At 42.8% G+C, this 15,260-nt stretch overlaps 1 protein-coding gene across 10 annotated transcripts in view; it reads right to left on the reverse strand.

Annotated features, from left to right (window-relative positions):
• LOC147117099 (sickle tail protein-like) overlaps positions 1 to 15,260 on the reverse strand; it is a 702,547-nt gene that overhangs the window by 139,462 nt on the left and 547,825 nt on the right. For 8 of the 10 annotated variants that reach the window (XM_085987756.1, XM_085987757.1, XM_085987755.1 and 5 more), the window contains one exon: positions 12,092 to 12,188. In XM_085987756.1, coding sequence (XP_085843882.1) covers positions 12,092 to 12,188 — 97 coding nt within the window. Of the gene's footprint in view, positions 1 to 10,618; positions 10,970 to 12,091; positions 12,189 to 15,260 lie in introns of those variants that run through there. The other 2 variants (XM_085987763.1, XM_085987762.1) reach the window with 2 other exon arrangements.

Raw genomic sequence — 15,260 nt, forward strand, 5'->3', positions numbered from 1 at the left:
ACTTCAGATCTGGCCAGGGCAGCTTGTACCTGTTCAGGCAGTTGGCTGAGGAAAATCTCGCGGAATAGGAAACATTCCCGTTGAGCCCAGGAGTGTAAGCATTTGGCTCATCAACGCTGAAGGCTTGGAGTCCCCGAGCCCGGGCATAGCGAGTAGTCGACGGACGTGCTCCGATTTTGTGAGCCCGAAAACCTGCAGTAACCGCGCTTTGAGGGTTTCATACTTGCGCTCCGTTGGGGGGTTTTCGAGGAGGCTGACGATCCGAGAGGCGGTAGAGCTGTCGAGTACGGAGACCACATAAAGATACTTGGTCTGATCCGCATCGATGTTCCTCAGGGCGAACTGGGCCTCGACCTGAATAAACCACGAGGGCGCTTGCTGCTCCCAGAACTGTGGTAGCTTTAGTGAAACGGCGTTTGCTTCGGTGCTGTGCTCTTCTTTTGTGAAAACGTTCACAAAAAACAGGGTCACCAATGTAGGAATTAACGAATTCCTACGAATAACTGATATCGACGCAGGAGAGCAATTAAACAGGTCTTTACTCAAAGGAGATGCCACAGGGACTGCCTGGGCAGCCCTGTGGTTTGCGACGTGACGTCATTACGTTTGCCCGCGCTCTTAAAGGGGCCACGCCACGTACATGCAAACTCTATATACAAAACACAGTAATGCCTAACACAATGGTACAGGTTTAGGCTGGTGTTAGAACATCGTTAGAGAATTATATACAGTTAGCCAGAGTCATTTCAGTGGTTCTGCCACACTATGCTATTTTACAGGGAAGGAAAACAGACCGACTCAGCTAACCCACTGGAAGAACCCTCTTTACAACAGTTCACAGACTGTGCAATGACACAAATTAGTGTGTGGCCAAAATCATGCCACCTTCTAAATACAGTTGGTACGGAGTGTCCTTAGCATTGGAATACCAACATTTTCAGGAAACATGGTGGTAGAGTTTAAGCTGTAGAATTAGGGACACTTTCCCTCCCTCACCTGGGGAGAAACATCACACCAAGGATAGACAGACTCTGCAGTGAGATGCAGGCACGCCCATCTCACTAATATCTCTAAGTAAATACCTGTTTTCTTAAAAGCATTATTAAAACGCTCTTTACATGCAGCACTTTCATATTGTGAGTATTATATTAGTATTATAGTTTAGATGTGGCATCTGTGATTACTATTCCATTTGAAAAGGAGTCCTTCAACCAAACAAGTTTGAGAGCCACTGTTCTAGAGAAAAGAGCCTCAGCCTGTTCAGTCTTTCCCAATAGGTATAACCTCTCAGTTCTATCAACCATGTAAATCTTTTCTGCATCTTCTCCAGTAGCTCAAAATGCTTTTTGTAATATGGAGATGAGAACTGTCCACAGTACTATTAGTGTAGTCTAAGCAAGATTCTATACAAGTTTAACATAACCTCTCTGCTTTTCAACTCTATCCCTCTGGAAATGAACCCCAGTGGTTTGTTTGCTTTTAATCTTTATGGCCTTATTAACCCGTGTCGCTACTTTTAGTGATTTGTGTATCTGAACCCCTGGATCTCTTTGCTCCTATACCCCATTTGGAATCTTATTTTCCAAGGAGTATGTGGCCTCCTTATTCTTCCTACCAAAATGCACCACCTCACAGTTACCTATATTGAAATCCATTTGCCATTTACATGCCCATTCTGCAAGTTTATTAATGTCCTTTTGTAATTTGTCACAGTCTTCCTCAGTATTGACTACACCTCGCAATTTGTCGTCCGCAAATTTTGAAATTGCACTTCTGATTCACGAGTCCAAATCGTTGATTGAAATGCGGACAACAGCAACCAATCCTTGTGGAACACCACTTCCCACCTTTTGCCAGTCATAAAGTCATAACGGCACAGAAGGAGGCCATTCGGCCCATCGAGTCAGAGTCTGTGTAAGGGCACCAGGATGAAACATTAGAGAGGAGAAACAAGGTGCACAGAGGACAGAGAGGGAAATAGCACTAAAGTAAAGAATAGTTCAGAAATAGGAGGGATCAAACAGGGGGCAATTGCAAAGCAGTCTAAGATGGGTTTGGAGTGCATGTAAGTAAATGCACAGAATGTGGTGAATAAGTGAGAAAGCGCTGCAGGCACAAGTTGCCACATGGGACTATTTATTAGTGACTCTCTTATATTTATGGTCCCCCCACAAGTGGAAACATCTTCTCTACCTCTGCCCTATCAAACTGTTTCATAATCTTAAAGGCCTCTATCAGGACACCTCTCAGCTTTCTTTTTTCTAGAGCAGTGGTTCTCAAACTGGCAATGAGAAAGACCTGGCTCAAAGGGAGGAAGGATTGGGAACTTAATATTCCTGGCTACAAGATATTCAGGAAAGATAGGGAAAGAAGAGGGGGGTGACAGTATTGATCAAAGAAACTGTTACAGTAAAAGAGAGGGATGATGTAGTTGAGGGGCCAAAAACAGATTTTATTTGGTTATAATTAAGGAAAAATAGAGGAGCTATTATACTACTGGCTGTATACTATAGGCCTCCTAACAATGGAAAGGATAGAAGAGCAAATTTGCAGGCAAATTACAGGAAGATGCAAGAACTACAGAGTAGTGGTAATGCAGGACTTCAATTATCCTAATATAGACTGAAATAGTAACAGTGTAAAGGGCAAAGAGGGAGAGGAATCCCTGAAATATATACAAGAGAACGTGCTTGATCAGTGTGTTTCCAGTCCAACGAGGAAGGAGGCAGTGCTGGATCTAGTTCTTGGGAATAAAGTGGGCCAAATGAAGCTTGTTTCAGTGGGAGTGTATTTGGGGAACAGTGATCGCAATATCATCAGGTTTAGAATAGTTATGGAAAAGTACAAGGTACAATCAAGCATAAAAATACTTAACTGGAGGAGGGCTAACTTCAGTGAGTTGAAAAGGGATCTGGCCCAGGTGGATTGGAATCAAAACTGGGTAGGCAAAACAACAAAACAGTAATTGAACAATGGGAAGCCTTCAAAGAGGAGATGGTTCGAGTACAGAGTAGATACATTCCTATGAGGGGGAAAGGAAGGGCATCCAAAAAAGACTGACTTGCATTGATATAGCACCTTTTACAACCTCGGGATGTCGCAAAGCGCTTTACAACCAATTAAGTACTTTTGAAGTGTAGTCACTGTTGTAATGTAGCAAAGCTAGAGCTCCCTGGATGACTAAAGATATAGAAGTTAAAATGAGACAGAAAATGGAGGCTTATGACAATTGTAAGGATCATAATACAGTAGAGAATCGAGCTGAATATAGAAAGTAGGGGAGATCTGAAAAAGCGAACAAGAAGTGCAAAGAGAGAGTATGAGAATAGATTAGTGGCGAACATAAAAGGGAAGCCAGAAGTCTTTTATAAACAGATAAGTAGTAAAAAGATAGTCAAAGGAAAGGTGGGGCCGATTAGGGACCAAAAAGGAATTATTCCTGTGGATGCAGAGGACATGGCTGAGATACTACATGAGCACTTTGCATCTGTCTTCACTAAAGAGGATTCTGCTAATGTTGCAGTAAAGGAGGAGGCATTAGCAATATTGGATAGGATAAATAAAAATAGATAGAGGTACTTAAAAGGTTGCCAGTCTTCAAAGTAGAAAAGTCACCCGGTCCAGATATAATGCATTCTAGATTACGGAGGGAATTCTGGGTGGAAATTGCATCATCCCATCCGTCTGGTTTGGATTCAAATCCAGGTACTACAGGTGAAAGCTTGGCATCTATCCCACTGCACCACCCAGCCCATTAATCTGTTCACAGTTTAAAAAAAACACATGCTTTACTAAACAATTTATAATTATTCCAAAATTTACTTTGACCTAGATATACAACCATGTCTGCACTGCAAGTGTCATTAATTGCTTGCAAAGTGCTTTGGGACACCCTGGGGACATGATAAAGTATATAAATTGAAAATTCTTTCTTTCGCATGCCACTTTGTGCAAGTCCAGAACACCAAATTAGTTTAAGCCCACTTCTAGATCATTTAACCCATTTTTTGTTATAAAGGCCTATTCAGTGGCAAATATTTTCTGGGATAAAGTATTTCACCAGTTGTGACTAGTTTCACACAAGCCGATCTCTAACTAGTCTGGGTCTGAATGGTTGCATTGAGCTTCGACACTTCCATGATTGCACCAGTGTGTGAGAAGCCCTATCCAAGTTAGTAGTTATTTTCTTACAGCCAAAAATTTCTGCAACTGTAACACAGTAAGGTGGAGAAATTGGGTCCAACCCCTTTAGGGCGCTAGCTTTGCCGGAGCGCTAAAAGTAGCACCCCGAAAAAGTTAGAGGCCATGTGCCGGAAACTGAATGGTAGCACCCCAAGCAGGAGGCGGGGCATTACTGGAAGCACTCCCCCTCCCTCTTGGGGCGCTACCATTCAATATCACAGCATTATGTGCAACAGCACCACGTGCACGGGCACCGGGGAGCCGGCAAAAGATCGCGGCCGGCATCCCGCAGGGAGAGGTGAAAGGGGGCAGGTGCTGGCAGGCGGCCCCAAAAAAATGGCCGCCAGCACCTGCCCTGTAATTTGCGCGGCTGCTGCCGCAAAAACAACACCCTGACCCTGTCGGACATAGTGTCCGGCGGTTGGCCAGGGGGCGCGAGCAAAGTTTGCGGCCGGGGCACGAGTGGGGTGCTGCGCATGGCGATGATGTCATCGCTAGAGGCACAGCGATACGGGGTGCTACCGGCTACTGCCACCGCTAACCTGCTGCTGAATTTCGCATGAGGTGTTAGCGGTGCCGCGCCTGGGTGCTAGTTGCTTGGCACTGTTAGTGCCCCCTTGAGGCACTAACGGGAGGCACAAAGCATCCCAATTTTTCCCCCTAAAAGTCTTGCACCGAATGATCAGAGTCCAAATGTCAAACCATCTTTTAGACGCTGATCCGTCTATTGTGCACTTCATGCGTGTTCTGATTTTATTTTAAATTTCCAACATCTGTTGCTTCTCCAGCGGTAGTTTAAAAATACAATTGGGTAGTATAACATTCTGTGCAATTATTAAAATTCAATGTTATCCACAGAGAGTTTCCTGGCCAGAATTTTTATAGAGCTATAATAACATCGAGCAAGACCATAATGCTGCAGCAAATGCAATTAAGAGTCTGACTGAAAGTGCGACTGCAGACATATTAGAGACTTGCACAGAATTCCATTGCAGTAACACAGTATAATTTAGGCCACAGACAGATGTGTCCTTCGAGAAAATTGTATCGTTATACTTCAGTGTTTAATTTGGCAAATAAAATGAGCTTGTCCCTCAATGTCGCTGCGGATTGCGTCTGTGAAGAACTTCTGGTGCCCTGCTGTGTCATGTGTGCAGTCAAATTAAAACAGAAAATTCTCCCAAAAGGTACAAATACTTATTGCCCGGAACTTGTAAACTTTTAGTTCTGTTCAAATTGCTGCATTGTTTCCAAAGGTGGTTCTGTTCTGCAGCAGAAGTCAGTAACAATCAGTTTGTGAATTGCTCAAGCAGTTGAATATTAACATGGAAACCCGAATACTAGAATGTACACGTCAAAAGTACTTACTGTAACATTTCTGAGATTGCTGGAAACATTTCATAAACAGGTCCACACAAACTGCACTTTTTTCCCAGCCCTTCCCTCCAGTTAAAAGTTAGTAACTAGTTTCAGTAATCTTATGTAAAGCATATCAAATTGAGCATGCAACAACCATCATCCCAAGGACCATTTCGGGGTCAAAGTTTAGCACGTTTTCATTGGGGTTGAAAATAGTTATTAAAAGAGAAATGCCTGGGGGGCGGGGGGGGAGAGTGAAATGTGTCAAACTATGGCGAAGAGGAAACATAGAAGATAGGAGCAGGAGTAGGCCATTCGGCCCCTCGAGCCTGTTCTGCCATTTAATGAGATCATGGCTGATCATCCAAATTCAGTACCCTGTCCCGGCTTTCTCCCAGATCCCTTGATCCCTTTAGCCATATAGCTAACTCCTTCTTGAATATATTTAATGAATTGGCCTCAACTGCTTGTGTGGTAGAAAATTCCACAGGTTCACCACACTCTGGGTGAAGAAATTCCTCCTCATCTCAGTCCTAAATGGCTTACCCCTTATCCTTAGACTGTGACCCCTGGTTCTGGACTCCCCCGCCATCAGGAACATCCTTCCTGCATCTAGTCTGTCTAGTCCTATTAGAATTTTATAAGTTTCAATGAGATCCCCTCTCATTCTTCTAAACTCTAGCGAATACAAGCCCAATCAGCCCAATCGACCCAATCTCTCTTCATACGTCATTCCTGCCATCCCAGGTATCAGTCTGGTGAATCTTCGCTGCACTCCCTCCATGGCAAGAACATCCTTCCTCAGATAAGGCAAACAAAACTGCACACAATACTCAAGGGCCTAGAAATTCGGTATCGCCGCGCCAGGTCTTTAGTGCCCGAAATTTTGCGCTCGCCCGGATTCCCGTAGCGCCCGCCTGAAATTCAGTTGCGCCGCCCCAAGACGGAGGCGGGTGCTATTGCAGGGTTTGGCCGCCTCGTTTGGGGCGAAGAATGTCAGTTTCAGGCGTCCAGCTGCCGCTGCAGCACCCGATGCGGTGCGGCAGGCTGGGGTACTGCAGGCCTCCTCCTTCTCTTAAGGAGGAGCTGCCTGCAGCCGTGAGATCTCCGCTGGATTCCCCCAGCAAATGAGCCCGGCACCACGGAGAAGTGCCGGGCTCGCGGGAGTCACACACCAATGCCGCGGGGGGGTGGTGCAGGAGTCCGGGGAGGGAGGTGCGGCCAGGCGGCCGCCGGAAAAGCGGCCGGCCGCCCCTCCACCTTTATGCGCCGGCCTCTCCGAGCTGTAAGGCACCGTTTTGCAAACGCTGTTTGCGGCCGCGACGGGCGAGGCGGCCGCAACTGAATTTGGCCATCGGGACGGATTACCATTGGAACCGGGGCGCTGCGCACACCGATGACGTCATCGGTGCCGGCGCAGCGCTACCGGCTAACACCGATGTTAGGGACCAACTGAACTTCAGGCGCTAAAAAACTTCCGGCGCAAACCACTTTATAGCCAATAAGTGGGCGCAAACGCGACTGAATTTCTAGGCCAAGGTGTGGTCTCACCAAGGCCCTGTACAAATGCAGCAAGACATCCTTGCGCCTGTATTCGAATCCTCTCACTATGAAGGCCAGCATAGCATTTGCCTTCTTAACCGCCTGCTGCACCTGCATGCTTACCTTCAGCGACTGGTGCACAAGGACACCCAGGTCTCATTGCACGTCCCCTTTTCCCAATCTATTGCCATTCAGATAATAATCTGCCTTCCTGTTTTTGCCACCAAAGTGGATAACCTCGCATTTATCCACATTATACTGCATCTGCCCAATCACCCAACCTATCCAAATCATACTGGAGTTTCTCTGCATCCTCCTCACAGTACACACACCCACCCAGCTTTGTGTCATCTGCAAACTTGGAGATATTACATCTAGTTCCTTCGTCTAGATCATTAATATATTTTGGCCCAGAAATTCGGGTCGGAGGCTTCCCGCGGGTGCAAGCCTCCGACCTGCACTTACCTAGCACACTGGCCGTTGTGCTGTGGGCCCGCGTGGGATTCCGATCCTGGGCTTCCTCCAACTGCCGGCGCATTGCGTATCCCAGGGACGCAGTTAGTTCGAAGCGTCCCCTGGGATCACGTGGGCCATGGAGAGCCAATGGTAGCAGGGAATCTGTATTCATAGATTTGACAGGAAGACCTGTCAAATCTACGAATACAATTCAGCCCCAAAACATAACTAAAACTTCAAATAATTTTTTTTTAATTTTTTTTTTTTTAAAAACATCACATTTTTAAAATAACTAAATTACATAAAATAACTATTTTAAACAATTATTTAAATTTTTGAAAAACTTAATTACAGTTTCTAACGGGGCTAAAAATAAACTTACCTTTCTTTAAAGTATTTAAAAATAATAAACCTATGGAAAAAATGTTTTAATTTTACTTAATTCACCACTTACCTTGTTAAAAGCAGGCCTTGCGACTGCTTTTTAGAAGCGTAGCTCCTGGAGACTTAGCCTCCCGGAGAAACATGCAAAAAAACCGGAAGTTCCAGGCACACGCACCGCGTTTGACCCGTGAGCCCCTTCCTTTAGGGGAACGGAAGTTCCGGTTTCCCGCGCATGCACAGTGCATGCACGAAACCGGCACTTTCGTTGGGCCTACACGCGAGTACCCAGCGTGTACTCACCCGTGGGGACCCGAAATTCTGGCCCACCATGAATAGCTGGGGTCCTAGCACCGATCTCTGCAGTACCCCACTAGTCACTGCCTGCCACTCGGAAAAAGACCCGCTTATTCCAACTCAGAGAGAAGAGAGAGAGAGAGAGAGAGAGAGAGAGAGAGAAGGCACAAGAGCCAGGAAAGATGTATGTTATTTTCATCATGATAACATGATATGCAAGCGAAGAGATGACAGTTTGACTCCATTTGCATCATTGCATGGTGAGTTTATAAGCAAGTAAGGAAGAGAACACAAGGGCAGTCTGGATAAATGGGCAACGTCATGCTGCTTTTTGCTGCAACTCAGGATTTGTTTTCCTGGCACACATGACACTGCTTACTCAGGTGTCCTCTTTGTTACCATTGCATTAAGAAGGTCACTGTTGAATTACAAAACAGTGTTGCCCAATACTTGCCTTAAAGGTTTACCGGCCAACAAAAATTCACTGGAGCAAATGAAAAGCTGTCCCACACAGTATTACTTCAAGTCTAAATCATGAGCATTACAGTATATTTAGTATCATAACATAGGATACACTGCTCAGTTACTAAAGTCACTTGCCTTGTAGCAGGAGCAGGTTCGAGGCGCCGTACGGCCTACTCCTACTCCTATTTCTTAAGTTATGTTCCCTAAGCAGACTATTTCTGAAAATTATTTGCTTAGCATGCAGAGACACTACCACGTATAACGTGGGGGGTTGGCATAAAACATCTCGGATTTGGAGCTGGGGGGGCAAAGCAACAGCAACATAATCCCTACCAAAACCAAACTGTGTTGGGGGCAGAGAGAGCAGAGTAAGAGAAGGGAGACCAGTCAGGATGAAACATAGCTCCTTCATCTCCCCCAGTGATTGCACCTACACTCAGCAGGCAGATTTAACCCAATTGCTTGTAACAAAAACTTGCCCATATAAAAGAAAACCTACATTTTACTACATGGGGTTGGCTTACTGATTAGATATTAACTGGTCAAAAAATTGCTGTAAAATGCAGTTATCATGTGCTAAAGTAAACCTACATACAGCAGTATAGAAAAAGGATCACATTTACTCAAATTCTGAAAATCTTGACAAATTGGCAAGTAGAAGCTATCCCACTCTATGACAATGTAGCTTATTCTTGAGATTTTAGTCTGAATTTTTTTTAAAAATCACAAGATACGACGGAAAATAATCCAGTCTAGACAGGATCACATTTATTGGTCTCTGGGTCTCCGAGTGACTCAGCATGTTTACCAAGTGCACAGCTGAACCGCACAGACCAGGCAAGTCCCAGTTTTGATTTGTGCTGAGCTAGTAGATCTCAAGACTTGCTACGAGGGTGCTACAATTGGATTTAGCACGACCACAATTCCAAATTGTGTTTGCTAGCACGCTGTATAAATGCTAGTTGTTCTTGTAGACGTTTGGTGTGGTAGAGAGAAATAAAAGAGCTCTACAGCACCCCCTGCTGGTAAGTATGCATGTGTGGATGTTGGTCAAGGGGAGGATTGGGTTTGGCTGTGATGCCCAGTGGTTGAATAGCTGGTTAATATTCACTGCCAAGACTCAATCGCGAATAATGGCCACTTGAGGGAAGCATCAGAGCGCAACAGGCGCCTGCGGATCTGTAACCCAAAGAATTACTGCTTTCATGAGAGCAGAAAATTGACCAGAGAAATATTAGTGAGAAAGAAAATCATTAATCTCTAACCAGCTCAGCACTGAAGGTCTGCCAATACAGAAGTCCTGCCAACACCACAAAATGTTAATACACAATGTGCCTCCACCTAAAAACCAAGACACAAAAAGACAACGTGCTAACATTTCACAGTAGCAGAAAGTGATGCTCACTCTCTCCTTCAGAGTTATTTGAGTGACGGTGCTGCTCATCAACGCTGCACGTGTTCCACAACACACTTGATTCAATGAATCTTTTATGCCATTTGCTCTGGCGGCGTTGCTGCACCAACAACCACAACATTTTTTTTAATAGAGCTACAAGTTCAAAATAAAATTAGCATTACAAGCAGAACATAAAATGAAAACATTTTCCAAGTTGTTAGTAAACTCCATGACCCTTTGAAACACAAGGCAAAAGCTTCAGTTATTAAACCATGCAGAGGTATTTAGCAACATCTTGGCAAAGCATTAAGTTAGCCCAGATCAAAGACCTTCATGGACACTTTAATTTGCCCACAGGTCACAACGATTTCTCATGCAGGTACTGCGACAATCTGTCCCTACCACAACCAGTCTCAACACAGACTGCAATTTAAATTCACTTATTTAACCTCCCCACCCGCTCAAAAACACAACAAACAGCCAAGTCCGTTTTTTTTCCCCCAACAACTGCTGATTTAATTTCATAATAACCACACATACCTTTACTGACCGACTCTTCTGGTTACTAAATCTTCATTTTAAATGGACTGCAGATGTAAAATTTAAAAAAAAAACATTTGTTCTCTCATACCAGATTGCGTAGGAGCAGGTTCTAACAATAACTTCTGGAATGTTCCTTTAGGGAAACACTTCTCTAGGCTGAGGCGAGTGTGCAGAAAACGCACCTCTGAAGCTGCACGATGAAAACACTTCACTGCTGCTTATCACGTATGAAAACAAACACGGAGGAAGAAGAAATGATATGTTTATGGTCTGGAAATAGCTCCAAGACCACACCTAAAATCTATTGCTGAACGCATTTAAAAAAAAAGCCGACGAGCTCTGACTGCTCCACATGTTTCTATCTGGCAAGCAGTATCAGTATATGCAACATCTGAGAACACAAGGGCATTTGTGAACTCAATACATATTGATGTAATCACTTTGGATTCTAATGGAAGGAAAACCTGCATGTAGTGCCGCTGGATGTATTAAAGGGGCCTTTGGTACAGTATGTTAATAAAGTACAATTCAATGACTCATATTTTAATAACATTCAACCTTAATTGTTGAGTTTTGTCAGGTTTTGTTAAAAAAGAGAAATTAACAATTATATATATATTTTTTTAAGTTTACAGTATGCGCGCATGCAGCTGAGTTTTCACACAGTCATCAATCCTTTACTGACGGTGATTAAATAAAACTAATTAATGCATCAACATAACAGCTAAATACTGCACTCTGGTAGATATACTGTTTTGCGTCTGAAGTGATATTGCATACCACATATATTAACTTATTGCAAGTTTAACACCACAAACAAAGATTCTACCAACTTCCCGAAATATTTAGTGGAAATTCTGCTCGAGGCCACAACCGGGTGCTGATAGCCAATGTTATAATTACTCCAGCCAGTAGAGCTACCCAACCCTCCTTCCTTTCCTCCCCTCCCCCTACAACTGGAACAGGTGCCTGAACTGCCAACAAGTTTATGCAGAGGGTTTTAATGCCATGAATGAGAGGATTAGAAATTGCTTTAAAAAAAAATAGTAGCATCCAAAACAAAATTAATATAGAAAATAAACTTGACTTTAAAAAGAAAAGCAAGATTAAAAATAAAAGACATGTCTCTATGCAATGGCCCCACCAGTGGAAGGGAGAAGTTACACAATCCAGGTCGCTCACAAAAGATCTGCTATTATCACAAAAGTGGAACCATATGCTGTGGGGGTCGATTTACACACCATCTACAGGATGGAGAAAGATCAAAGCCATAAGGTACATTTTTGCATTGCTCGGCCAGCCACTTATACGTAAATTCATTCTTGTGTAAACTTTTAGCCAACTGAAACTTCACACAAACATCACAATGTGATCAGTTATAAATAATTGATGACATTAGAGCAGCAAATATTTCTCTCTCTCACACACACACCCACACACACAGTAGGTTAAAACTACAATTGTACTTACTCTTACATCTCCATTTACAGCCCTTGAAGAATGGTTAAAAGGAATATGGGCAGGATCCTTGTGGTAAACCTTTAAAAGCGCTCGATCTTGAATGTTCCTGGAATCGAACACATCAATTATTATGGAAGACGACAGAAACTTGATTTTTGCCATTTTCTCAGACGACAAACTAGATCAGAAACTCAAAAGCCGATATAATATGGCTACCACAACAGCCAACCTTGTCAATATAAAACATTTTATTCGGAATCAACAAACTCCCCGCCAGTGGATAGAACAATTCTATTCAGAGCAGTTCTCCACCCACCAGGTCATGTGGTACTTATATCTAAATAGAGACTTAATACAGTTTGGTTCCAAAGTCCACAATAAACAAAGAGCAATCATTGGCAGACATGGAGGGAGTAATCCACTGGAATAAAATGTGCTGCAGTAGTACCAATACACTTACCATTGCTTACGGCACAATGTTTGAAGTTTGCACTCGGACACCTCCACAACACAATGACACAGAGCAGCACCAGAATACCGGTAAAATTCTGATGCTTGAATGAAAACGCACGCAAACTTTAAGGGTAGTAAACATTCATTGAAAAAAAAGTTGATCTGACAAACTGCCACAGTCATCCATAGGTGTCGCCCATTATATTTTGATTGGCAGATTTGCATTATATAATGCAAGTGGATAAAGTGGAAGAATTCATATGAACTGTTCTACCCAGAAACACCATCTGTAAAAGAATTACGATTTAAAAAATGGCATCTGATACTGTAATTGCGCGGAATGCGTTTTCACATCGACACGAGTGTACTTACACTGACACTGCACAATGCTACTGTTGCCTTTCGTGTCATCTCTTCACTGCCTTCATTCATCAAATAGCTAACAATCTCTGAGGCTGCTGTACTTTCCGATTCAAGATCACAGTACCACCATGTCCCAAGGTCGCCATTACCAACCATTACATTCCTACATTAATAACACTGGCACTGTACTATGAAATAGAAAATGACTGAAATTGCTTATTTTTGAGACACTGAACTGTTGACAAATGCATGATAAATCGATTGAAGAAAATTCACTTCTTTGTCTAAATACTAATCTTCCTTACAGGCATCTGTGCCAGGGAGTGTTACTCTGTACTCTGGAAAAGAGCAAAGCATCAGAGGAAGAGAATTAAATAGTAACAATGTCATGGTGCAGATGCAGAGTATAAAACCATTTGAACTTGTGGTCCTGTGGTAGAATCTTCAAACCCACCACTGCTTTATAACAGTCTTACAGCTACATTATTCTATATATAGTTACTAATTACACTAGTTACATCCATTTAAACACTAGCACCACAGCAGCTTAAAGCAACCCAAAAACATTTTAGTTGCATTTAAACTCACCAGATTTGCCACCGTACAGTCAACACTAGCAATCATCTGGGAAGCCCTTTAAGATTTCAACAGAAAGCTGCCTTGAAGACCAACATGTCTCCTTGTGCTTTCACCGCTGCACTAGATCCAAACTTGCAAGCAAATGAATCCTTTTTAAAGGTGGGTTAAACCGTCAACAGTGATTAGTAAAAAAGTAAATGAAATGTAAAATTACAGGGTTGGCCTGCACATTCCTTCTCTATCATTCATGGTGAATTAGAGGATTGCTCTCAATTATCTGCCAGTCAGTACATGCAGTTGCCTACAGTAAAGCTCGAGTCGAAAACCTGATCCTACAAAATACATACATTCTACACATCAAAAGCACAAGTGCAACCATATTCTGGCAGGGAATCAAAGACAGATGCCACTTTTGAGAAATTGTTATGGATGGACTAAACGGGACTAGACAAAACAATTCCGTAAAATTCTAACAAAGAAAATGTGGTAAAGTGAAAGCATGAAGGTGAAACGTCGAGCAGAGGCCTCATTCAAACCCTGCAGACTGGACAAGCAACTTCAGCTGTAGCTGCAGAATACTGTAACAAAATCAAAATAAATTGTACAAAATTTAAAAAACATTAGCTGCAGACAACAAAAAGAAAATAGCAGCTCGGTGAAAAAACAGCCCCAAAACTCAGCAGCCTTTACCTGCTTTGTAATCTGTTCGTGAACAATGAATAACCGCACCTTTCCTTAAAAACACCCATTTGTCATCAACATTCTGTAGTTACTGATGTGTAAAAAATTTGCATCAGACCAAGCTGTTCATTCAAAAAGGTATTGGGTATTTATTTAAATATAAAAGGGTATTGGGGAAAAAGCAGGAAAATAAGGCTGGGTGAAAATCAACCCCAAGAGGGGTCAAAGTTCAGCATGTCTGTTTCTAAATCATGAAATGGCAGCAAGACTCACGAAACCCCTTTAACAAAAACAAATGAAATCACAAGTATGAATGAGGAAGATTATTTGACCCATTTTACTTAGTCCTCTCAAAATTGTTCAAACTACTCAAAAAATAAAAATGTCACGCAAAGTGTATTCCTGTAAACAAAAGTTCAAGTATCTTATTAAAAATTACTTATGCTATTTTTTCTACATTATAACAGAAATTACACTTCAAAAAAGTACCTCATTGGCTGTAAAGCACTTTGGGACGTCCAGAGGACATGAAAGACGCTACATAAATAACGTCTTTCTTTCTTTGTTTTCTATTGTTGTATTTGAAAAATTCAGTCTAACCCTCCCAAACCCCTGGTTTAAGTGCCCACAACAAGACCCTTGACAGCAAGGCCAGAACAAGCCAGTGTACAGATGTTTCCATAGCTACAGTCAGTGCTACCCTGGATGGACATGCTAGGTGGCACGGCTTCAGCAATGTAGGAAAGGATCACTTCCCGCACAATTTATCCGAGGGTCCAGAAAAGATAGTAAAGAACATCTGAACACAATTTAGGTCTCCCAATTGGAGGGCAAATATTCCAGTGAGCAACCTCATGTGAGGTGATTTACTAAAATGTTATTTTTTAAATTAGTGCTGGGCATTTGAGGTACTTTTGGCACTGCTTAAATTAAGCAAGCTGATTATGAGTTAAGTTCAGGTAATATAACTATTTGAACAAACTCAATTCCCGAGCCACCGATTCCATCCCTCTCCCTGGCCATTGTCTCAGGCTGAACCAAACTGTTCACAACCTCACCGTCCTATTTTATCTTGAGCTGAGCGTCTGACCCCATATCCTCT

Source organism: Somniosus microcephalus, chromosome 5 (genome assembly GCF_052327205.1).
Source record: "Somniosus microcephalus isolate GS21.2 chromosome 5, FLI_Smic_1.0, whole genome shotgun sequence".
Taxonomy (NCBI): Eukaryota; Metazoa; Chordata; class Chondrichthyes; order Squaliformes; family Somniosidae; genus Somniosus; species Somniosus microcephalus.